Source organism: Scyliorhinus torazame, chromosome 5, assembly GCF_047496885.1.
Source record: "Scyliorhinus torazame isolate Kashiwa2021f chromosome 5, sScyTor2.1, whole genome shotgun sequence".
NCBI classification, from domain to species: domain Eukaryota; kingdom Metazoa; phylum Chordata; class Chondrichthyes; order Carcharhiniformes; family Scyliorhinidae; genus Scyliorhinus; species Scyliorhinus torazame.
This window is the reverse complement of record NC_092711.1, coordinates 79,086,938-79,110,981: the sequence shown is the minus strand read 5'-3', so window position 1 is coordinate 79,110,981 and position 24,044 is coordinate 79,086,938. Positions and strand designations below refer to the sequence as shown.

Below are 24,044 nucleotides of genomic sequence, written 5' to 3'. Positions count from 1 at the left end.
TGCGGCGCATTGTCCTCTGTAAAGATGGCGGCCGGTATTCCGGGCCTGTCACCGCTCAGCTCTCTGTTTGGTGCTGTTTAAGACGGGACCGTTAACATTTTACTTGGGAGTTGAAGCCTCCACGGGGTATTTATGAAGCCTCCCATCTCACTCCGCAGCTCCTATCGCTCCCCGGCCACCCACCGGCTCCAATTCTGAAAGTTTGTATCATCAATAAGACATTGGGACTCAAAGACGAATCCAGTTTGATGGACAAGTTGTCTCCTTTCTGACCAATGGAGAACAAGCTCCTCCCACTCGTTGAATCATCGCCCCGACAAAGACAACAAACGCGCATGCGCCCTGATGCACATCCAATAAAGATGGCGGCCGTTAACCCGAGCCGAAGATGAGGCGCTGCCGCTCCGCTCGGTACAAATATGGTGCCGGAAACCTTTCCGAGGTTTGCGATTTCAACAGCTTTACACAACATTTCCGCCCACCCCCGCGATCTCTCGCTCCCTCCATATTGTTAAACGCCTCTCACCAATTTCTGATCTGAGAAAAACATCCTTCTACATCGCCATTACCCACACTGCGCATGCTTAAATCACAACGGGCCCGCCCCTCATTCACTCTGATTGGTTGGAGGACGAGCTGCTCCCGGTCGGTCCTCCAGCCCCGCCCCTCCACTTCGTATTGGTCCGGATCTGCCGTCAATCACCCGGGCATTGTGACGGCTACAGTTGGTGAGATCGGACACAGGCTCAGGCTGACTCGCTGATTGTTCAATAATCATAGAGGTACAATCATATAATTTACAGTGCAGCAGGACGCCATTCGGCCCATCGAGTCTGCACCGGCTCTTGGAAAGCGCACCCTACTTAAGCCCACACCTCCACCCTGTCCCTATAACCCAGCAACCCCATCGAACAAAAGGGCAATTTAGCATGGCCAATCCACCGAACCTGCGCATCTTTGGACTGTGGGAGGAAACAGGAGCACCCGGAGGAAGCCCACGCAGACACGGGGAGAACGGGCAGACTCCGCACAGGCAGTGACACTTTTGTTGGAACTTCTAGCTGATTTTGGTCTTTTAATTTGACTGGACCACATGTTTGGGGAAAGCAAGAGAGGAAAGAAGGTTCGCTAGAAACTAGAATGATCTGTTGTGAATTTCTATCCTATGCTTCCAGTGATCAGTTTTGTAACCTTTTTCAGGCATTAGAACGGGAGGATCGGCAGCTGGGCAACTCGAGCCAAATATAACATCGAGATCTGACAGTCACTCAATTCATTAGGATCTAAATATCACAAACTGTCAATGTGCTTGTCTGTTCTGACTGTGGGAAGAGATTTCAAACATCAGTGTGACTGGAAACCCCCCGAGACACACACACACCCGAGTGGGAGTGTTCCAGTGAACTGACTGTGGAAAGAGCTTTAACCAGTTACACAGCCTGAAAAATCATCGTGTTTCCTCTGGTGGGAGAGTCTAGGACCAAAGGGCATAATCTCAGAGTAAGGGATCTCAAATTTAGGACAGAGATGAGGAGACATTTCTTCTCTCAGAGGGTAGTGAATCTGTGGAATTCTTTAGCTGGCTCGGGAGTTTAACAAAATAAGGCAAAAGTGAAGGTGGCGTAACTCGGATGGGCCGCTTGGTGGCGCAGTGGCTCTTTCACTGAGGGGCCTTGAGTTCAGACACATCCCAGGCAGGACTGGTGAGAAATATCTGTCTGGGAAAGGGGACACAACTGTATAATCGGGAAAATGGTGCGGTGCCGATGGACCTGAGAGAAAGGAGTTCAGCAAAGTCTTTATTTCTTCATTTTTCATTCAATATTTATTAAAAATTCAGAGAAAATATTACACAAAAGTTAATTTTGAAGTTAACAAAAGGGAACATAACGATTGAGCGTCACAGTGAGAACAGAACACATGCCCTCTGAGCTGCCAAACGTATGTACAACTGTAACAGACACAAGAAAGAGAGAACAGGAGCTCAACATAAAGGGAAGGCAACTGTTGTAAATAAGGTACGAGATAAGTTCTTTACTTAGACATGAGATTGAGTGAAATTACTAGCTACAATTACATTACAGCCAAAATTATCTTGTACATTTTAAACTGAAAACAGAAATACTGTCCCAGATTGTCTCAGTTGCAGATGCAGAATAATAAACTGAGAGGATTTTACTGTTAGAGTCACCAAGAGGAGATATTGTATTTCTGTCACACACAGATCATAATGAACAGCTGAGGAAAATCTACAGCGTCCGAATGTCAACCGATCACTTGATCTGTAAAAGAGAGAGAAAACGATGAAGCAGATGTTTATGATCTGGGACATTGATGTTAGAGTTTTTAATCAATCAAACATTTAGAGATATTTTTAACGCCTTCTGTCAGTTTGAAGTGTGAGTGGATTGAATCTTCTCACCTTCACCAGAGTGACTGCAGCGCTGTAGGAAATGCTCAGGATGAACAGGGTGATGAATGTGGAAGCGGTTGTCCAGATGTTGCCGTTATCATCCTCATTGTCTTCAGTCCAGATGCGCTCTGTGGTATCTACGGGGATAGAGCAAATAAATATAATTAGCTTGTTTATTAATCCAGGATATGTTTTTAATATTCTCGCTTCATTTTCTCCCGCTGCTAATTCATTCTTTAATATATTTCCATTGCATATCTATTGTTGAGTTCATGATACTCAGAAATCGATCTCCTTAACTTTTTTCTTCCAATTAAGTGAGCATGGCCAATCCACCTACCCTGCACATCTTTGGGTTGTGGGGTGAGACCCACAGGTCACGAGGAAACTCCACTGGGACAGAGACCCAGGATCGGGATGAACCCCAGGTCCATGGTGGCGTGAGGCATCAGTGCTAACCATTATGCCACTGTGCCGCCATTGCCTGATGTTTGTGTTTGTTCCTTCGCTTTTGTGTCTGTGTCGATGCGAAATTCGTGTTTTGCTTTAGTTTTTTGTGTGTCCCGATGTCTTTGTAAGTGTCATTGTGTGTGTTCCTGTGTCAGTTAGTATTGATCTGTGTATTTGTGTGTCAGCGTCTGTATGCAAACTTTGTTTATCTTCTGTCAATCTGTATGTATGAGTGTTTATTGTGTGTGTTTGTTTGTTGAAGTCTATGTTTATATATTAATGCCTGTGTCAATATAAGTTTATACTTCCCTGCCCAGTAATAAAAGTGTTATTGTGTCTTTATACGTTCAACATGCATGTCAGTGTCTTAATGTTTGTGTCTGGATAAGTGCATTTGTGTGTGCGTGTGTTTGTTGATGCGTGTATTTCATCATGGAATCATCATCATATAATCCCTACTGTGCCAAACGAGGCTATTCGGCCCATTAAGTCTGCACCAACCCTCCGAAAGAGCACTCCAACTGGACGCATGCCCCTGCCCTATCTCCAGAACCTCGTAACCCCACCTAACGTTGTGGGCACTAAGGGGTAATATAGCATGACCAATCCAGCTAACCTGCACATCTTTAGAATGTGGGAGGTAACTGGAGCACGCGGTGGAAACAGGAATAGACGAGGCAGAACGTGGAAACTCCACACCGACAAACCCCCAAGGCTGGAATTGAACCTGGGGTTATGGCGCTGTGAGGCAGCAGTGCTATTTATGCGTTGATGATTGTTTATAACTATCTATTGATGTGTATTGATGCCTCTATGTGCACTAACGTGTATTTGTGCTAGCATGTGTATGAGTATGTTAATATGTGTCCACGTGTGCCCAAAAGTGTGTTAGTGTGGATTATTGTCTCAGTTTGAATGGAAATCTTTCTGTCATCGTGAAATTCTGCTAATGTATATGTTATTGGTTACATTTGTGTTTCATATTCTTCAGTCAATCTGCTTGTCTCGTTTCATATGTTTGTGTATCTGTGTGGACATGTGGTTGTATGTGTCTGTTTGTTTACATTTGTGCAGCCGCTCGTGTGTGGATTTGTGTATGTGCACGTGTGTCTGTGTGTGTCTAAACGTGTGCTTTTTTTGTGTTTATGTGCATGTCTGTGAATTTTTGCACACGTTTGCGTGTGTTTTTGTGTCAAAATATGTGTGGTTTGTTGTGCCTGGATGTATGTTTATGCACGTGTTTCTATGTGTGTGTCTAGGCGTGTGTTTGTGTCTATGTGTGAGCGTGTGTACGTTTGTGGGTCTCTGTGCATGTGTGTGTGGAGTCTGTGTCTTTATCTGTCTGTGTGTTTGTATCAGCTGCCTGTAGCGTTGCCATTTGTGGGTATTATTGATACCGATGTAGAATATGTTGAACTTTCTGCTTATAAAAGTGTTTACTGTGAGTTGCACGCTGCCATCAGGTGACCGAATGCAAAAATACAAGGAGGTGCCTCAGGAGAGAACAGTGAAAACCCAGGGAGAATTCAATCACCATCTGGATTTAGATTATGGGGAATCAGTTTTAGCAGACGGATAAGAGGAACAAGGGTGCTGAAGGAATTCTGTTGCATAAATAGATATTTTAAGAACATCTTGATCATGATGGTCTTTTAAACCCTTCAGCCAATAAGCTACATGACGTCTTGTAATGTCAATAACTGAGTTCTTAGTCTAGAGAACCGTTTCCTTTCAAACTCCCTGCTTGGGGACTGGGAGGATATTGAGTTAATAATCTCCCTCTCTCTGGTCAGCTCAGCAAATTGCCTTTGGGTTCTCCCTGCTGGAGGTGGAAAGACAGAGAATTCACTCATCACCTTCCTCTCTTTTGGTCGAGAAAGTGGAGGTAAAATGAGTTAGTATTGCCCCTTTGCTGGGGAAGTGTGGGTAAAGTGGATTAAATAATGCCGCTCCAATCATTGTTGGAAACGGGTGTACAGTGGATTAACTCAGCCCCCACCTTCTCTTTGTTGGGGAAGTGGGAGTACAGTGTGTTACCTAAAGCCCCCACCTTCTCTTTGTTGGGGAAGTGGGGGAACGGTGGATTAACTAATGCCCCTCCCCTCTCTTCGTTGGGGAAGTGGGTGACAGTAGGTTAACTAATACCCCTCCCCCTCGCTCTTTATTGGGGAAGTGGGGGTACAGGGATTAACTAATGCCCCTCCCCTCTCTTCGTTGGGGAAGTGGGCGACAGTGAGTTAACTAATTCCCCTCCCCTCTCTCTGTTGGGGAAGTGGGGTACAGTGGAGTAACAATTTCCCTTTCCCCTCTCTTTGATGGGGGATTGTTGGTCCATGTTTCTGTGTGACCCTCAATTCAGTTCCCACTGGGGGTGATGCAGCAACTTGTATCTGACATCATCTTTAAACGGATGGATAATGGGAGAAGCAGGAACACCGAGATTTAAATGTGATGGGTTTGTTTGTCTGAAATGGGAAATTGACAGATTTCTTCTCAGCGGGAGGAAAGTCAATATTTTGTTGAATCCTGGAATTAATGAGTTTTACTCTGTCTCTAACCCAGGGTGTATCTGAGCTGGGAGCACTGGTTGTATCAGACTTGGGGCCGAGACCTGTAGAAATCCGGGTCTCATTGAACAGATCTAATATCAGCAAAGTGGAAGCTCCATTAATTAAGCGGCTGTGCAATTAAATCACAATTAGAGGAAAAAACCTTTATTATTTTTATTTTAGTTCGAAATGCAATAGATAGATTCTCATTGACATGAATTAACGGTGTCCATCAGAGCGAGGGAAATGTTCACAAAACTCGGTTTACCGCTGGATTTATCAACCGTTCTGTTGATGATCTTCAAGGGGATGGCTTCATGTCCCACCACACAGGAGTAAGAAGCGCCGCTGGCCCACTCCTCCGCTGCAATGGATAACAGGCTGTACATGAAGAAGGAGCTATTGCCGTTCTCCGCCATCACCTCGGTGTTCTTGTAGTTCCCGGGACTCACCGGCTTGCCATTGACGGTCCACTTGACGAAGATCTCTCGGGGGGGGGGGGAGAAACCTCTCACTAAGCAGCTGAGGGAGACGAATCTCTGAGCGGAGACGTCTTCAGCCGAGGGCAGGAGGACAGAGACGGACGGTTCCCGCGGACTGGAATCTGCAGAAAATGTACAATAAATGTCAGTAAAATGGGGAATTCCGGAGACAATGGAACCGCGGGTTAGATGTGAGAGAAATGTGTTTTGTGTTGGATTTTAAAGGTTTCCATTTTCCACTTTGGGATCTGTCCGGTTTCCCAGCTCGGAGCTGAGGTGGACACAATCCTTTACCCTGAGAATTTACGGATGTTGGATATGACAGTTTCAGAAAGTGTACAGCAGGGAAACAGGCCATTCGGCCCAACTGCTCTGTGCTGGTGTATAAACTTCACTCCAGGCTCCTCCCACCTTACCCCAAGAGGATTAGGAAACTGCCAATGTAACACCCTTATTGAAAAGGGAGGGAATCAAAAACAGGTAACTATAGGTAACCTTAATAGCTGAGCATTTAAGCATACAGAGTGGAATCAAGCTGGGTCTGCCCGGCTTCGTGAAGGGTAAATCATGCCTGACAAATTTATTGCAATTCTTTGAGGTGATAACGAGAAGGCGAGAGCGAGGGAGGCCAGTAGATTTAATATACATGAATTTCAAAACTGTGTTTAATAAGTGAATGTACTATTGCCATGGCTGCAGAGACAAAAATAGAAAGGCAAGTGGTGAGGATGACAGAATATCCACAGAGGGACAGAGACAGCGTAACTTACTGAGTAAAAACTTGGCAGATGGAACATAATGTAGAAATATGTGAGGTTAGACACTTCGGTCGGAGGAAGAACATAACGGAATATTATTTAGATGGAGAAAGACTGGAGAAAGCTGAAGTAACGGGGGAATTGGGGGTCCTCGTGCAGAAACCACACAAAGCAAGTTCTGCAGGTAATATGGAGACAAATTGAATGTTGAGATTTATTTCAAAGGGGATAGAATGTAAACATGGGGAAGTCTAGCGAAAACAATACAAGGCATTAGTTAGACTGCACCTGATATACTTTGAATCGTTTTGTTGCCCTTATCTAAGGAAGACAGATTGGTTTTGAAGGCAGTCCAGAGAAGGATCACGAGGTTGATCCCGAGTATGGAGGGATTTTCTTATGGGGAGAGGGTAAGTAGGTTGGGCTGTACTTATTGGAGTTTAGAGGAATAAAGGAGGCCTAATTGAGACATGAAAGATTCTCAGGGAGCTTCTTAGGATAGACGCTGAGGGGTTGTTTTCCCCTGTGGGAGCGTCTGGGAGCAGCGTGCATGATCACAAAGTGAGGGTTCGCCCATTTCAGACAGAGATGAGGTGTAACTTCCTCTCTCCGAGAGTAGTGAAGCTGTGGAATTATTTAACCCGGTGGCTGTAGATTCTGGGTTGCCCAGTATGTTCAAGGTTGAGAGAGACATATTTTAAATCAGTAAAGGCGTCAAGGGATATGGGGATAAGGCAGTAAAGAGGAGGTGAAGATTATCACATCAGATCAGTCATGACCTCACTGCAGGCTGGACCGGTGTTGATGGGCCCAATGGCCAACGTCTGCTCCTAAGTCTTGTGGTCTATGGTGTCGCTCTATCTAAACCCAATATCACTGTTTTTAATTAATTGTTCATTCATTTGAATATCAGTTTCCCCCTTAAACTCTAAACGCCCAGAGTATTTAGTTAGTGGAATTACCAATCAGAATGGACCATAAATACCCTGAATGCTAAATACTGACCGCTGCACTGACACTAGAAATAGACACAATGGCTCACTTATTGCTTCAGTCTCACCGCTCACATATGTTTTTGTGGATTGAAATTCTTAAAGGAGTTGGCAGGTCCTGGTGGCTCGCCACACAGTCAAACACAGCCCCACTCAGCCAGGCTTGTGTCGAGATGTTTAATTTGCTGACCACGCTCTCAGTATCTGCCCCAGGCTGCTCGGCAATCTCTGATTTCAGCGGCTTCTTCGCTTCACTCCAGGACACGTTGACTCCATAAGGAGCATTCGAAATGACGCAGGTTAAGGTTACTGTCGCCTCCAATAAGACCTGTTCTATTGGTGGCGGCAGTATTGTTACTGAGGCATCAGCGCAAAGGGAAGGATCTGTGAATGAAAACATGAAAATTAACCCAAGTTTCATCTTCAGAATCAGGACAACAGTATTCAGCCTTCAATCACTCAATGGGAATAAATCAACTTCGAAATACCAATCTCTGAAGACCGCCTTTAATATTCGATATACAATAGAAAACCAGCGTGTTCTGTGAAAACTATTATAGAATCATCGAGTCACTCACATGCAGAAGAGGACCATTCGGCCCATCGAGACTGCACCGACCCTCCGAAAGAGCACTCTACATAAAATAATTCCCCCACCCTATCCCTGTCACCTCACAACCCCACCTAATCTTTGGACATTCAGCGACAATTTAGCATCAGCAATTCACCTAACCTGCTCATATTTCCTCTGTGGGAGGAAATCGGAGCACCTAGAGGAAACCCGTGCAGAGACAGGGTGAAGGTGTAAACTTCACACAGTCACACAAGGTCAATATTGAGCCCGGTCCCAGGCATTGTGAGGCCTCAGTGCTAACTACTATTGTGAAAGTCGTTTAGCCCCGGTATCATTTTAAGGAATCAGTATTGCAGCATTCCCAATGCGATACATAATTCCTGATCTCTGGAATACAGTCATGAACGCTAATTTATAAATAGGTTGGATGAACCTTTCAACACTTTCCCCCGGAGCTGTATCAATAAAGGTTTCAAGACACCCATTGCTTCTCAAATATAATCAGTTGTTTCGGAATAAAGCTGATATCAAGGCCACCTCACTCACTAAATGATTTCAAAGTAGAGGGAAACATTCTTTGCTGTTCTGATAAAATCCTGAATGGCGAGCAATCCTCATGCAGCTCTTACATCAGAATGAAACACAAACCACATGGCAGTAAATTAGAAGTTATTCTCTGCTTTGTACGAACTCCAGTAAATTCCTGATTTGGATTAACATCAGAGTGCAGGATGATTCATTGTTTCCTCTGTTTGTGTCTCTTACCAGACGCGGTGATGGTTTGACTTTGGGTGACGTCTTGATGAGTGACCTGGCAGGTATAGACCGCTTTGCTGAACCATTTCCCAGCGGAGACTGTCAGCCGACTGCTCGCCGAGAAGTTCCCGTTCACTTCACAGGGGGGCGAGGTGGCAAATCCTGAACCCATGGGTTGTCCATTCTTCAGCCACTTCACGTTAATTGAGTTTGGACAGAAATTGTAGATTGAACAGACGATGGTTGCAAATTTCTGTCTTGAGATTTCTTCATTGGAACTCACGGTGAGGAGAACATTTGGAGGGATGTCATTTCCACCAGCTTCAAAAACACAAGTTAACATTTCTTACAGAAGATCTTGTAACAAATAAAATGACTTATTATGTTTAACTCTTTATCTGCAGTCAATATTTTTCGCCAGGAATCAGAACTATGCAGTGCACCATAAATGTATCATAAATAACCAAAGTTGTAAATAAAGGAATCACATATTTTCTATTTCTCACAGGTTCCACAACACTTACATTCCATTCCAATGCTCTTGTCTGAGCCGCTGTGTCGAACCTCGCAGCTGATTTCGCTGCATCCCCCCTCTGACTCGGTGATGGTTAACTGACTGCTCAGGGTGTAGGTTCCCTTCTTGTTTCTCACTGACGGGTATTTCTTAACTCCAGTGGTGATCAGCTGCCCATCTTTCTTCCAAGTCAGGCTGGTGATTTCTGGGGAGTAGTCCATCGCCAAACAGTCGTCGGTCACGGAGCCGTCGCTGTTGTGTTGCTGACAGGAGGAGACCAGGCTGTAGAGAGTGGGCGGAGACGGTGTTGCTGGGAGAGAATGGTCCAGTCAACAAGTTAGACTGTGGGATTGTATTTATTCAGTAACCAAACCTTTCAAAATTCGACTAGAACTATGAGTTTATTCTAACATTTTCCTATTAAATGCAACATCCACATTTCAGCGTTTATTTGATCTATCATTTGAGAATCATCACCTGTTTGCCCCCTCATTATAAACTCACATCTCCTGGCAGAAAAGAACATTTGGATACCATCTGAATGGTGTAATTTGCAAAGAGAGGAGCAGTGGGGTTTTCCCCATTTTTTCAGCCACCATGTTATACAAAATGGAAATGTCCCATAGTTCCTGAGTCTCCCTCTTTTTGAGAGCTGACTGGTGGTGATTTAACCTGAGGGTCACCACACCTCAGGCGAGGGGCAAGGTTGAGAATGGGGGTCTTTATGAATAACCTCAGCTGGTCCAGCAATTGAACCCACGCTGTTGGGATCGCTCTTCATCACAAACCAGCCGTCCAGCTAACTGAGCTGTGTACGTCACAATCCAGCTAACTGAGCTGTGTACGTCACAATACAGCTAACTGAGCTGTGTACGTCACAATCCAGCTAACTGAGCTGTGTACGTCCCAATCCTGCTCACTGAGCTGTGCACGTGACAATCCAGCAAACTGAGCTGTGTACGTGACATCCAGCTAAGTGAGCTGTGCACGTCACAATCCAACTAACTTAGTTTAATACGTCACAATCCAGTGAACTGGAGCTGTGTACGTCACAATCCAACTAACTGAGCTGTGTGCGTCACAATCCAGCGAACTGAGCTGTGCACGTCACAATCCAGCGAACTGAGCTGTACACGTCACAATCCAGCTAACTGAGCTGTGTACGTCACTATCCAGCTAACTGAGCAGTGTGCGTCACAATCCAGCTAACTGAGCTGTGCACGTCACAATCCAGCGAACTGAGCTGTGCACGTCACAATCCAGCGAACTGAGCTGTGCACGTCACAATCCAGCGAACTGAGCTGTGTACGTCACAATCCAGCTAACTGAGCTGTGTGCGTCACAATCCAGCGAACTGAGCGGTGTACGTCACAATCCAGCGAACTGAGCTGTGTACGTCACAATCCAGCGAACTGAGCTGTGTACGTCACAATCCAGCTAACTGAGCTGTGTACGTCACAATCCAGCTATCTGAGCTGTGTACGTCACAATCCAGCTAACTGAGCTGTGTACGTCACAATCCAGCTAACTGAGCTGTGTACGTCACAATCCAGCTAACTGAGCTGTGTACGTCACAATCCAGCTCACTGAGCTGTGTACGTCACAATCCAGCGAACTGAGCTGTGTACGTCACAATCCAGCTCACTGAGCTGTGTATTTCACAGTCAACAACATTTTGTGATAAAGAAATTGTCTCTTCATTTATATCATTGCAGTTTTGGAATTTGCCTTTATTCAAACTGACTGATGCCTCCTCCTCTCTCCACCTCACTACCCCCAATCCCCAAAACATCCCACTTCAGAATGCACACTTATGTAATTACAACAAAACTCTAAATTTGAGTAGTTGCAACAATCTCTAATTTTAGGATCTTGCACATTAACAGCGGGAGGCGGCCATTCTGCCGTCGAGCCTCCTCCCCCATTCAATACGATCCTGGCTGTGCTGATTGTGGTGTTAACTCCGCATTCCGCCTGTCACTGATTCCGGGCTGTCAGCAATCCCCCCGCCCCGCGCTCTCTGTGCGTTCCCCATCTCTCTGTGATTCGCGCTGGATCTCGACACCGTTCGCCTGCCCCCTTCGCTTTCTTTCACATCTCGTGTGCTTTGTCCACTGCTCGTCTCTTTCTCCAGCTCTTTGAATGTTTCCCGTTTCCTGGCACTTTCCATGGGTTGTTTGAACTTCTCGCCAGTATTTTGGCTTTGCCCTGATTCTTATCGCTGATCGCCCACTCCATGGACTTTATTCCGGATAGCTGCAATTCTCTCAGCTCTCTGCGCCTTCAACTGGCTCTGTGTACTACCCCCGGCTCTCTGTCCCTTTCCTATGCTTTCTACCAGCTCTCTGCCCTTTGCTGCGGCTCCCTGTGCTCTCCCCAGCACCTCTGCCCTTTCCACCACATTTCCCTCCCCATTTCTGCCCTGTTCCCCGCCTCCTTATTCTTTCCCTGGCCCTGGAAGTTACTCCCGGCTCCGGCGCTTTCTCCCGGCTCTGGCGTTTTCGCCCGGCTTCGGCGCTTTCGCCCGGCTTCGGCGCTTTCTCCCGGCTCTCTGAACTATCCTCCAGCTCGCCCCAATCTCGGGCCACACAATACATTCGGGCGCCAGTCGTGTTCATGCCTTGCTCCAGTTCTCTCTTTCTCTCTCATTGCAGACATTGCGAAGCTGATTTAGGGACCGTGCATGAGAGAATGAGTGAGTAACGGAGTGAGGGGAGGAGAGTGAGTCCAGGTCATTGAATTGGATGACTGAGGATACAAGAGTATGGATGAGTGGGAGAGAAAGGTTGAATGACTGAGTGAGGGTGAATGGGTGAGGGTGTGTCACTGAGGGTGAATGACTCAGGGTGGGTGAGGGAAAGTGAGTGAGAACAAAGAACAAAGAAATGTACAGCACAGGAACAGGCCCTTCGGCCCTCCAAGCCCGTGCCGACCATGCTGCCCGACTAAACTACAATCTTCTACACTTCCTGGGTCCGTATCTCTCTATTCCCATCCTATTCATGTATTTGTCAAGATGCCCCTTAAATGTCACTATCGCCCCTGCTTCCACCACCTCCTCCGGTAGCGAGTTCCAGGCACCCACTACCCTTTTTCATGTGAGACTATAAGAGTTATCATGTTTTTAGAATTCTGTGACTTCTGTGAAATCCTAACGCAGCAACCATGTTCTCTCGATGTTCTTTACTAATACTGTTGGTCTTGATGCCCTGTGAGTCTATGTTCAAATGGTCACTGTCTGTTCCCAGCATTCACTCCCAGGTATTTAATAGATTCTGTAATTTGTTGCAGGAACCAATGGCAAAGATGAAGTGTCCCAGGATTCCTCTGAATTAACAGTTCTGGAAGGACAGACAATAATACTGGACTGCAGCTACTCGACAACTGGTGCTCCAACTCTGTTCTGGTACATCCAGTCTCCCGGGGAAGCTCCTAAATATTTATTCAAGATATATAGCTCAGGAGCTACGTCTCAAGATTTGCCAACCAGGTTCTCGGCTGTTTTGAACAAAGAAAACAAAACGGTTCCTTTAAATATCGCCGCGGCGCTTCTCTCCGACACCGCTGTGTATTTCTGTGCCATGGAGCCCACACTGCTGCAGAGATAGAGTGGAGCCCGTACAAAAACCAGTTCCAGTTATTGTCAGCAGAGGGGGCACTCGCACTGAAAACATAAACTATAACTGAGCCTGTGAGGATCATTATTAAGATGTGAGAACAATCTCTTCCTCAAAGCCAGCAAAACTAAAGAGCTGGTAATTGACTGCAGGAAGCAATGTACTGTACACACCCCTGTCAGCGTCAACGGGGCCGAGGCAGAGATGGTTAGCAGTTTCAAATTCCTAGGGGTGCACATCTCCAAAAATCTGTCCTGGTCCACCCACGTCGACGCTACCACCAAGAAAGCACAACAGCGCCTATACTTCCTCAGGAAACTAAGGAAATTCAGCATGTCCACATTGACCCTTACCAATTTTTACAGATGCACCATAGAAAGCATCCTATCGAGCTGCATCACAGCCTGGTATGGCAACTGCTCGGCCCAGGACCGCAAGAAACTTCAGAGAGTCGTGAACACCGCCCAGTCCATCACACGAACCTGCCTCCCATCCATTGACTCCATCTACACCTCCCGCTGCCTGGGGAAAGCGGGCAGCATAATCAAAGATCCCTCCCACCCGGCTTACTCACACTTCCAACTTCTTCCATCGGGCAGGAGATACAGAAGTCTGAGAACACACACGAACAGACTCAAAAACAGCTTCTTACCCACTGTCACCAGACTCCTAAATGACCCTCTTATGGACTGACCTCATTAACACTGCACCCTGTATGCTTCATCCGATGCCAGTGCTTATGTTGCCCTATTATGTATTTTCTTTTATTCCCTTTTCTTCTCATGCACTTAATGATCTGTTGAGCTGACTTCCGGTTGCGGCGATGACCAGCTAAGCCGCACGTTTCGGCACCTCCCATTTCAACGGACTTTTGGGCTCTTATCGGGAGCCCCAACGGAAATTTTTTACGGCCAAACCCAGTGTGAGGCGACAAAGGAAGGAGTCCCCCTGGGTGTGGATGGAAAGAAGCGATAGTAGTGGCCAGATTGCGGAGGATCCTCTGGAGCAGTGGCAGAGAAGAGAAGGGAGAAGCAAGATGGCGGCTGAGGGAGCCCAGATGGTATGGGGCCCGGAACAGCAGAAGTTCCTCCGACGATGTGTGGAGGAGCTCAAGAAGGAGGTGCTGGCGCCGATGTTGCTGGCGATTGAGGGATTGAAGGAGACGCAAAAGACCCAGGCGATGGAGCTCTGTGGAGTGAAGGCAAAGGCAGCCGAGAACAAAGACAAGATACAGGGTTTGGTGGTGAAGACAGAGACGCACGAGGCACTACATAAGAGGTGCATAGAAAGGCTGGAAGCCCTGGAAAATAGCTGGAGGAGGAAGAATCTAAGGATTTTGGGTCTTCCCGAAGGGACAGAGGGAACTGATGTTGGGGCGTATGTGAGTACGATGCTCCATACTTTAATGGGAGCTGAGGCCCCTACGGGCCCCCTGGAAGTGGAGGGAGCATACCAGGTCCTTGTGAGAAGACCAAAGGCAGGGGAAATACCGCGAGCAATAGTGGTGAGGTTCCACCGCTACAAGGACAGTGAGATGGTCCTGAGATGGGCTAAGAAGACACGGAGTAGCAGGTGTGAGAACGCGGTGATCCGCGTGTATCAAGATTGGAGTGCGGAGGTGGCGAGAAGGAGGGCGAGTTTCAATCGGGCCAAGGCGGTGCTCCACAGGAAGAAGGTAAAATTTGGAATGCTGCAGCCGGCAAGACTGTGGGTTACACACCAGGGCAAACACCACTACTTCGAGACGGCAGAGGAGGCGTGGACATTTATTCAAGAAGACAAGTTGGACTAGATTTGAGGAATTGATGTTTGGAAAGAAGTAGCAAGGAGGTAGCAAAAAAATGCAAAGGGGGGAGAGGAGGAGGGTTTATCTGGAAAAATGTTAGACGGGAGAATTTTTCTGCCCCCCTCCCCCCCCCGAGGGGGGGCACACAAAGACATGGGGGCGCCGGTGGGGAAGGGGACAGGGAGGGGGAGAGGGAGCTGCGCCACTAGGGGCGGGGCCGAGAGGGAAGCGCGTTTTTTTTCCCGCGCTATGGAAATTGCGGCGGGAAAAGTGGGCGCAGGAAGGAAGGGGGCCTCACACGCAGGGAGGCCAAGGGTAAACGGGGGAAGCCAAGGTCAGCCAGAGTTTTCTGATTCCAGGAAGCAATATGGGGGGAGCAATCAAGCTAGAAGGGAATTTATCGGGGGGGGGGGGTAGATTAACTGGTTTGCTGCTGCTGAGGGTAAGGGGGAGCTGATACGGGATGGGATGGTCGGGACGGGAGGGCGCCGTCTGGGGGACAAACGGGTGCGTGGGACCCGGGTGAGGAGCTGGTTTAAAAAAGGGGATGGCTAGTCGACGATGGGGAGAGTGGGGGTAAAGGGCCCCCCAACCCGGTTGATCACGTGGAACGTGAGAGGGCTGAATGGGCCGATTAAGAGGGCAAGGGTATTTGCGCACCTAAAGAGGCTGAAGGCGGATGTGGTTATGCTTCAGGAGACGCACCTGAAATTGGCGGATCAGGTCGTATTAAGGAAAGGATGGGTGGGACAGGTATTCCACTCAGGCTTAGATACAAAAAATAGAGGGGTGGCAATACTGGTGGGGAAACGGGTATCGTTTGAGGCTAAGACCATCGTGGTGGACAGTGGGGGCAGGTACGTGATGGTGGGTGGCAGATTGCAAGGTGAGGCGGTGGTGCTGGTGAACGTATATGCCCCGAACTGGGATGACGCGGGTTTTATGAAGTGTATGTTGGGGCGCATCCCGGACCTAGAGATGGGAAATTTGGTAATGGGGGGGGGGGGGGGGGGGGACTTCAACACGGTGCTGGACCCAGGGCTGGACCGCTCCAGATCTAGGACCGGGAGGAGGCCGGCAGCGGCCAAGGTGCTTAAGGGGTTTATGGAGCAGATGGGAGGAGTAGATCCCTGGAGATTTGCTAGACCAAGGAGTAAAGAGTTTTCCTTCTTCTCCCACGTCCATAAAGTATACTCCCGGCTAGACTATTTTGTCTGAGGAAGGGCGCTGATCCCGAAAGTGGTAGGAACGGAATATTCGGCTATAGCCATTGTGGTAGTATGCATTAGGGGTCATGTGGGACTGTGAAGCCGTGATGTCATTGGCTGACAGATCCCGGGTCCTGGTTGGCTGTTGATCTCTAGCTCCGCCCTGAAGGCGGAGTATAAGAACCAGGAGTTCTCCCCGCAGCTCCAGTCTGTTGCTGAACTGCGGGGAACAAGTCACGCTTAATAAAGCCTCATCGACTTCATCTCTATTCGTCTCTCGTAAGTCTTTGTGCGCTACAATTTATTAAGCGTGATTAAAGGACTATGGAGCTCAGGATCGCACCGGAATGCCTGCGGATCAGCCCCCACGCAGTGAACTCAGCAGCAGTTTTTAAACACTGGCAAGCTTGTTTCGAAGGCTACCTCCGAACGGCCCCCGGCCGGATCACAGAAGACCAGAAACTGCAGGTCCTGCATTCGAGGGTAAGCCCGGAAATTTACCCTCTCATAGAAGACGCAGAGGATTTCCCGACGGCGTTCGCAGCACTAAAGAGCGTCTACGTTCGCCCAGTGAACCAGGTCTACGCACGCCACCAACTCGCAACGAGACGGCAAAGTCCCGGAGAATCGCTAGACGAATTCTACGCCGCGCTGCTAATTTTGGGACCGGCCTGCAGCTGCCCGCCCATAAACACGGCTGAACACACGGACATGTTAATTCGCGATGCATTTGTGGCAGGTATGAACTCTCACCAAATCCGCCAAAGACTGTTAGAAAAAGAGTCGCTAGGACTCTCAGAGGCACGGGCCCTTGCAGTTTCCCTAGATGTGGCCGCGCAAAACGCCCGCGCGTACGGCCCCGTCCGCGCGGCAGCCCCTTGGGCTCCATGGACCCTTGTCGCGACAAACCCCCCCCCCTCACAGGCTTGCACGGTTCAGACACCAGGTCATCCCGGGGGGGCCCGCTGCTATTTCTGCGGGCAGGCGAAACACCCCCGGCAGCGCTGCCCGGCCCGCGCAGCAACTTGCAAGAGCTGCGGGAAAAAGGGCCATTTCGCGGCTGTGTGCCGGTCCCGGGGGGTCGCCGCTGTCCCCGGAGAAGAAAGAGTCCAGCGCATCCCAAACGCGCCCCAACCCCCCCCCCCCCCCCCAGCGCCCCATGTGCGACCCGCAGGCGCCGCCATTTTGGGTCCCGGCCACCACGAGGGGAGGAGGGGCGCCACCATCATGTGACCCCCCAACCATGTGCAATGCATGGGGGCGGCCATTTTGTCCACCCCCGCCGCCATCCTGGGACCCCCAACCATGTGCGATGCATGGGGGCGGCCATTTTGTCCACCCCCGCCGCCATCTTGGACGACAACAAAGGACCCCAGCATCGACGGGTCCACGGGGTTCGAAGAAGACGCTGAGACACTGCGACCACATCTGGCCTCGGTGACGCTGGACCAAGCATGGCCCCGGACGCTCCAGACAACGACAACAACGGTGCTGATCAACGGACACGAGACACCATGCCTGATCGACTCCGGGAGCACCGAAAGTTTCATCCACCCCGACACGGTAAGACGCTGTTTCTTGACCATCCGCCCAAGTATGGAAAAGATTTCCCTAGCTGCAGGATCCCACTCCGTACAGATCAAAGGGTTCTGCATAGTGACCCTAACGGTGCAAGGGAGGGAGTTTAAAAACTACAGGCTCTACGTCCTTCCCCAACTCTGCGCGCCCACATTACTGGGATTAGACTTCCAGTACAACCTGCAGAGCCTAACATTCCAATTCGGCGGCCCAATACCCCCACTCACTATCTGCGGCCTCGCAACCCTCAAAGTTGAACCCCCATCCTTGTTTGCAAACCTCACCCCGGATTGCAAACCCGTCGCCACTAGGAGCAGACGGTACGGCGCCCAGGACCGGACATTTATTCGGTCCGAGGTCCAGCGGTTGCTGAAGGAAGGCATAATCCAGGCCAGCAATAGTCCCTGGAGAGCACAGGTGGTAGTAGTAAAGACAGGGGAGAAGCAAAGGATGGTCATAGACTATAGCCAGACCATCAACAGGTACACACAGCTAGATGCGTACCCTCTCCCACGCATATCCGACATGGTCAATCGGATTGCCCAATATAAGGTCTTCTCCACCGTGGACCTCAAGTCCGCCTACCACCAGCTCCCCATCCGCCCAAGTGACCGCAAGTACACAGCCTTCGAGGCAGACGGGCGACTATACCACTTCGTAAGGGTCCCATTTGGCGTCACAAACGGGGTCTCGGTCTTCCAACGGGAGATGGACCGAATGGTTGATCAACACAGGTTGCAGGCCACGTTCCCGTATCTTGACAACGTAACCATCTGCGGCCACGATCAGCAGGACCACGACGCCAACCTCCAAAAATTCCTCCAGACCGCTAAAGCCTTGAACCTCACATACAACGAGGACAAGAGCGTGTTTAGCACAAACCGGCTAGCCATCTTGGGGTATGTAGTGCGCAATGGGATAATAGGCCCCGACCCCGAACGCATGCGCCCCCTCATGGAATTCCCCCTCCCCCACTGCTCCAAAGCCCTGAAACGCCGCCTGGGGTTCTTTTCATATTACGCCCAGTGGGTCCCCCAGTACACAGACAAGGCCCGCCCCCTAATACAGACCACTGCCTTCCCCTTGTCGACAGAGGCTCGCCAGGCCTTCAGCCGCATCAAAGCGGATATCGCAAAGGCCACGATGCGCGCCATCGACGAGCCCCTCCCCTTCCAGGTCGAGAGCGACGCCTCCGACGTAGCTCTGGCGACCACCCTTACCAAGCGGGCAGACCCGTGGCCTTTTTCTCCCGAACCCACCACGCCTCAGAAATCCGCCACTCCTCAGTGGAAAAGGAAGCCCAAGCCATAGTGGAAGCTGTGCGACATTGGAGGCATTACCTGGCCGGCAGGAGATTCACTCTCCTCACTGACCAACGGTCGGTAGCTTTCATGTTCGATAATGCACAGCGGGGCAACATTAAAAATGACAAGATCTTAAGGTGGAGGATCGAGCTCTCCACCTTCAACTACGAGATCTTGTACCGTCCCGGAAAGCTGAACGAGCCGTCCGATGCCCTATCCCGCGGCACATGTGCCAATGCACAAATAGACCGTCTCCAAACCCTCCACGAGGACCTCTGCCACACGGGGGTCACTCGGTTCTACCATTTTATAAAGTCCCGCAACCTCCCTTACTCCATGGAGGAGGTCCGTACAGTCACCAGGAACTGCCACATCTGCGCAGAGTGCAAACCGCACTTTTTCAGGCCGGATAGAGCGCACCTGATCAAGGCTTCCCGCCCCTTTGAACGCCTCAGTCTGGATTTCAAAGGGCCCCTCCACTCCACCGACCGCAACACATACTTCCTGAACGTGGTGGACGAGTACTCTCGTTTCCCTTTCGCCATCCCCTGCCCCGACATGACAGCGGCCACAGTTATTAAAGCCCTTAGCACCATATTCACACTGTTCGGTTGCCCCGCATATATCCATAGCGACAGGGGGTCCTCCTTCATGAGTGACGAGCTGCGCCAGTTCCTGCTCAGCAAGGGTATAGCCTCGAGCAGGACGACCAGCTACAACCCCCGGGGCAACGGGCAAGTAGAGAGGGAGAATGGCACGGTCGGGAAGACCGTCCTACTGGCCCTACGGTCCAGGGATCTCCCAGTTTCACGGTGGCAGGAGGTCCTCCTGGACGCTCTCCACTCCATCCGGTCGCTGCTGTGTACCACCACTAACCAAACGCCTCATGAGCGCCTCCTTGTCTTCCCCAGGAAGTCCTCCTCCGGAACGTCGCTGCCGACCTGGCTGGCGGCCCCAGGACCCATCTTGCTCCGGAAACATGTGCGGGCGCACAAGTCGGACCCGTTGGTCGAGAGGGTTCACCTCCTCCACGCAAACCCGCAGTATGCCTACGTGGCGTACCCCGACGGCCGACAGGACACGGTCTCCCTGCGAGACCTGGCGCCCGCCGGCAACACGCACACCCCCCCGACACCGATCATCCCCTCCCTGCCACCGGCGCACCCCGCGACCGCCCCCTTCCCGGGAGGATCGGTCCTCCTCCCATGTCCAACCAGGAGTGAAACAGAAGCAGACACCGAAAAGCTCCCAGAGACGACAACGCTGGAACAAGCACCTGCACCACCACCGGGGCTGAGGCGATCGACAAGGAAGACCAGACCGCCCGCTCGACTCCTGGCATCGGTATAACACAAGAATGTTGTGGGACTATAACGAGAATGTTCTGTTCCTCTTACGAATATTATAAATAGTTCACAAACCTTGTACATAGCCCAGTGTAGGGCACTGTAACGACATGCAAAAAAAATTTTTTTTCCTCCCAGGACCAGCCTTGTAAACCCCTACCACCATGCGAAGCACCACCCCGCCGGGTTCATTTTTAACAAGGGGTGAATGTGGTAGTATGCATTAGGGGTCATGTGGGACTGTGAAGCCGTGATGTCATTGGCTGACAGATCCCGGGTCCTGGTTGGAGAACCAGGAGTTCTCCCCGCAGCTCCAGTCTGTTGCTGAACTGCGGAGAACAAGTCACGCTTAATAAAGCCTCATCAACTTCATCTCTATTCGTCTCTCGTAAGTCTTTGTGCGCTACAGCCATTTCAGATCATGCCCCACATTGGGTGGATCTGGATCTAGGAGAGGAGAAGGAGCAGCGCCCACTTTGGAGATTAGACATGGGACTGTTGGCGGACGAGGAGTTATGTGGAAGGGTGAGGGGATGTATTGAAAGATACCTAGAGGTCAATGATGATGGAGCGGTCCATGTGGGAGTAGTATGGGAGGCGCTGAAGGCGGTGGTTAGGGGGGAGTTGATTTCCATAAGAGCCCACAGGGGGAAACAAGAGGGTAAAGAAAGGGAGAGACTGATTGGGGAGACTCTGAGGGTGGATAGGCAATATGCGGAGGCCCCGGATGAAGGGCTATACAGGGAAAGACGGAGACTACAGACGGAGTTTGGCCTGCTGACCACGGGTAAGGCAGAGACGCAGTGGAGGAAGGCACAGGGAATACAATACGAATATGGGGAAAAGGCGAGCCGACTGCTGGCCCAACAACTTAGGAAGAGGGGGGCGGCGAGAGAGATCGGAGGAGTTAGGGACGGGGAGGGAAGGATGGAGCAGAGAGCGGGGAGGGTGAACGGGGTGTTTAAGTCATTTTATGAGAGGCTGTATAAGTCCCAACCCCCGGAGGGGAAAGAGGGAATGATACACTTCCTGAAACAGCTGGAGTTCCCGAGGGTTGAGGAGGAGGAGGTGGCAGGTTTGGGAGCGCAGATTGATGTGGAGGAGGTGATTAAAGGAATTGGGAACATGCAGGCAGGAAAGGCCCTGGGACCAGATGGGTTCCCGGTGGAATTTTACAGGAAATATGTGGACCTACTGGCCCCACTCCTGACGAGAACCTTCAATGAGGGGGACACTACCCCCGACAATGTCGGAGGCGACGATATCGTTGATCCTGAAATGAGACAAAGACCCGCTGCAGTGCGGGTCATACAGGCCCATCTCCCTCCTAAATGTCGATGCCAAGTTACTGGCCAAAGTGATGGCGACAAGGATAGAGGACTGTGTCCCAGGGGTGGTACATGACGACCAGACAGGGTTTGTTAAAGGGAGGCAATTGAATACCAATATGCGAAGGTTACTGGGGATGATGCTGATGCCCCCACCGGAGGGGGAGGTGGAGATAGTGGTGGCGATGGATGCAGAGAAGGCATTTGATAGAGTGGAGTGGAACTACCTGTGGGAGGTACTGAAGAGATTTGGATTTGGAGAGGGGTTCATCAGATGGGTTCAGCTCCTGTACGGGGCCCCGGTGGCAAGCGTGGTTACAAACAGGCAACGATCCGACTATTTCCGATTACATAGGGGCACAAGACAGGGGTGTCCCTTGTCCCCGTTACTGTTCGCGTTGGCAATCGAGCCATTGGCCATAGCACTGAGGGGCTCTAAGAAGTGGAGGGGGGGTGCTCAGAGGAGGAGAGGAACATCAGGTGTCATTATATGCGGATGACTTGCTGCTATATGTGGCGGACCCAGTGGAGGGGATGCCAGAGATAATGCAGACACTCAGGGAGTTTGGAGAGTTCTCGGGATATAAATTGAATATGGGAAAGAGTGAACTTTTTGTGATGCACCCCGGGGAACAGGGCAGGGGGATATACGATCTGCCGCTGAGGAGAGCAGCAAGGGATTTTCGATATCTAGGGATCCAGGTGGCCAGGAACTGGGGAACCTTGCATAAACTTAACTTGACGCGACTGGTAGAGCAGATGGAGGAGGACTTTAAGAGGTGGGACATGGTGCCCCTGTCACTGGCGGGCAGAGGACAGGCGGTTAAAATGTTGGTCCTCCCGAGGTTTCTTTTCGTGTTTCACTGCCTCCCCATACTGATTACAAAGGCCTTTTTCAAGAAAGTGGACAGGAGTATTATGAGCTTTGTGTGGGCTGGAAAGACCCCGAGGGTAAAGAGGGGGTTCCTGCAGCGCAGTAGGGACAGAGGGGGACTGGCACTGCCGAGTCTGAGTGACTATTATTGGGCCGCCAATGTGTCTAAGATATGTAAGTGGATGAGGGAAGAAGAAGGGGCGGCGTGGAAAAGGCTGGAGATGGCGTCCTGTAAGGGAACAAGTTTAAAAGCACTGGCGACGGCGCCGTTACCGTTCCCCCCGAAAAAATACACCACAAACCCAGTAGTGGTGGCGAACCACACACACATGTTTTGGTCATGTCCGGTATTGCATGGGTTCTGGGTGGGTGTGGCAAGAGTGATCTCAAAGGTGGTGGGGGTCCGGGTCGAACCGAGCTGGGGGTTAGCTATATTTGGGGTTGCAGAAGAGCCGGGAGTGCAGGAGGCGAGAGAGGCCGATGTTTTGGCCTTTGCGTCCCTAGTAGCCCGGCGAAGGATTCTACTTATGTGGAAAGAAGCCAGACCCCCGGGCGTTGAGGCCTGGATAAACGACATGGCAGGGTTTATAAAATTGGAGCGAATAAAATACGCACTAAGAGGTTCGGCTCAAGGGTTCACCAGGCGGTGGCAACCGTTCCTTGACTATCTCGCAGAGCGATAAGGGAAAACAGGAAAGACAGCAGCAGCAACCCAGGGAGGGTGGGGGGGGGGGGGGGGGGGGGGGGGGGGGATGGGGGCGGGGGGGGGGGGGGGGGGAGAGAGTATTCAGTGTTTGGGTTTTTTGTTCTTTTCTTTCTTTCCATGCTACTTGTTTATATTTATTTTTTCAGTATTATTATTTCTCTTTTCTTGTTCTTTTTCTGCACTTGTTGTTAGTTTGATATATTGTTTAAATAACGGTCAATGTACATTTGTTACAAAGTTGTAAAAATGGAAAATTCTTTTTGATCGAAAAACTTTAATAAAATATATATTTTAAAATAATGATTGTAGCGCACAATGACTTACGAGAGACGAGAAGTGATGAAGTCGATCCAGGCTTTATTAAGCGATGCTTGTCCCCAGCAGCTCAGCAACAGAATGAAGCTGCGGGGAGAAGCTCGGCTTCTTATACTCCGCCTTCAGGGCGGAGCCAGAAGTTGGCAGATCCAACCAGGACCCGCGTGGAGAAGCTGAACCTCTCTCGACCAACGGGTCCGATTTGTGCACCCGCACATGTTTCCAAGCAAGATGGGTCCTTGGGCCGCCAGCCAGGTCGGCAGCGACGTTCCGGAGGAGGACTTCCTGGGGAAGACAAGGAGGCGCTCATGAGGCGTTTGGTTAGTGGTGGTACACAGCAGCGACCGGATGGAGTGGAGAGCGTCCGGGAGGACCTCCTGCCACTGGGAAACTGGGAGATCCCTGGACCGTAGGGCCAGTAGGACGGTTTTCCAGACCGTGCCGTTCTCCCTCTCTACTTGCCCGTTGCCCCGGGGGTTGTAGCTGGTGGTCCT

General features: G+C 50.2%; 1 long non-coding RNA gene and 1 gene segment (V, D, J or C); one reads left to right on the top strand and one right to left on the bottom strand.

Annotated features, from left to right (window-relative positions):
- The first annotated feature begins 358 nt into the window (after positions 1-358).
- LOC140418587 (uncharacterized) lies at positions 359-9,479 on the top strand. Its single transcript, XR_011945157.1, has 2 exons — positions 359-442; positions 8,987-9,479. It is a non-coding gene; the product is annotated as an uncharacterized lncRNA (long non-coding RNA).
- Positions 7,694-9,731, bottom strand: LOC140418572 (Ig heavy chain C region-like). The segment is given in 3 exon segments: positions 7,694-8,028; positions 8,984-9,295; positions 9,499-9,731. Coding segments are annotated over 3 exon segments (843 nt in total).
- Positions 9,732-24,044: the final 14,313 nt, after the last annotated feature.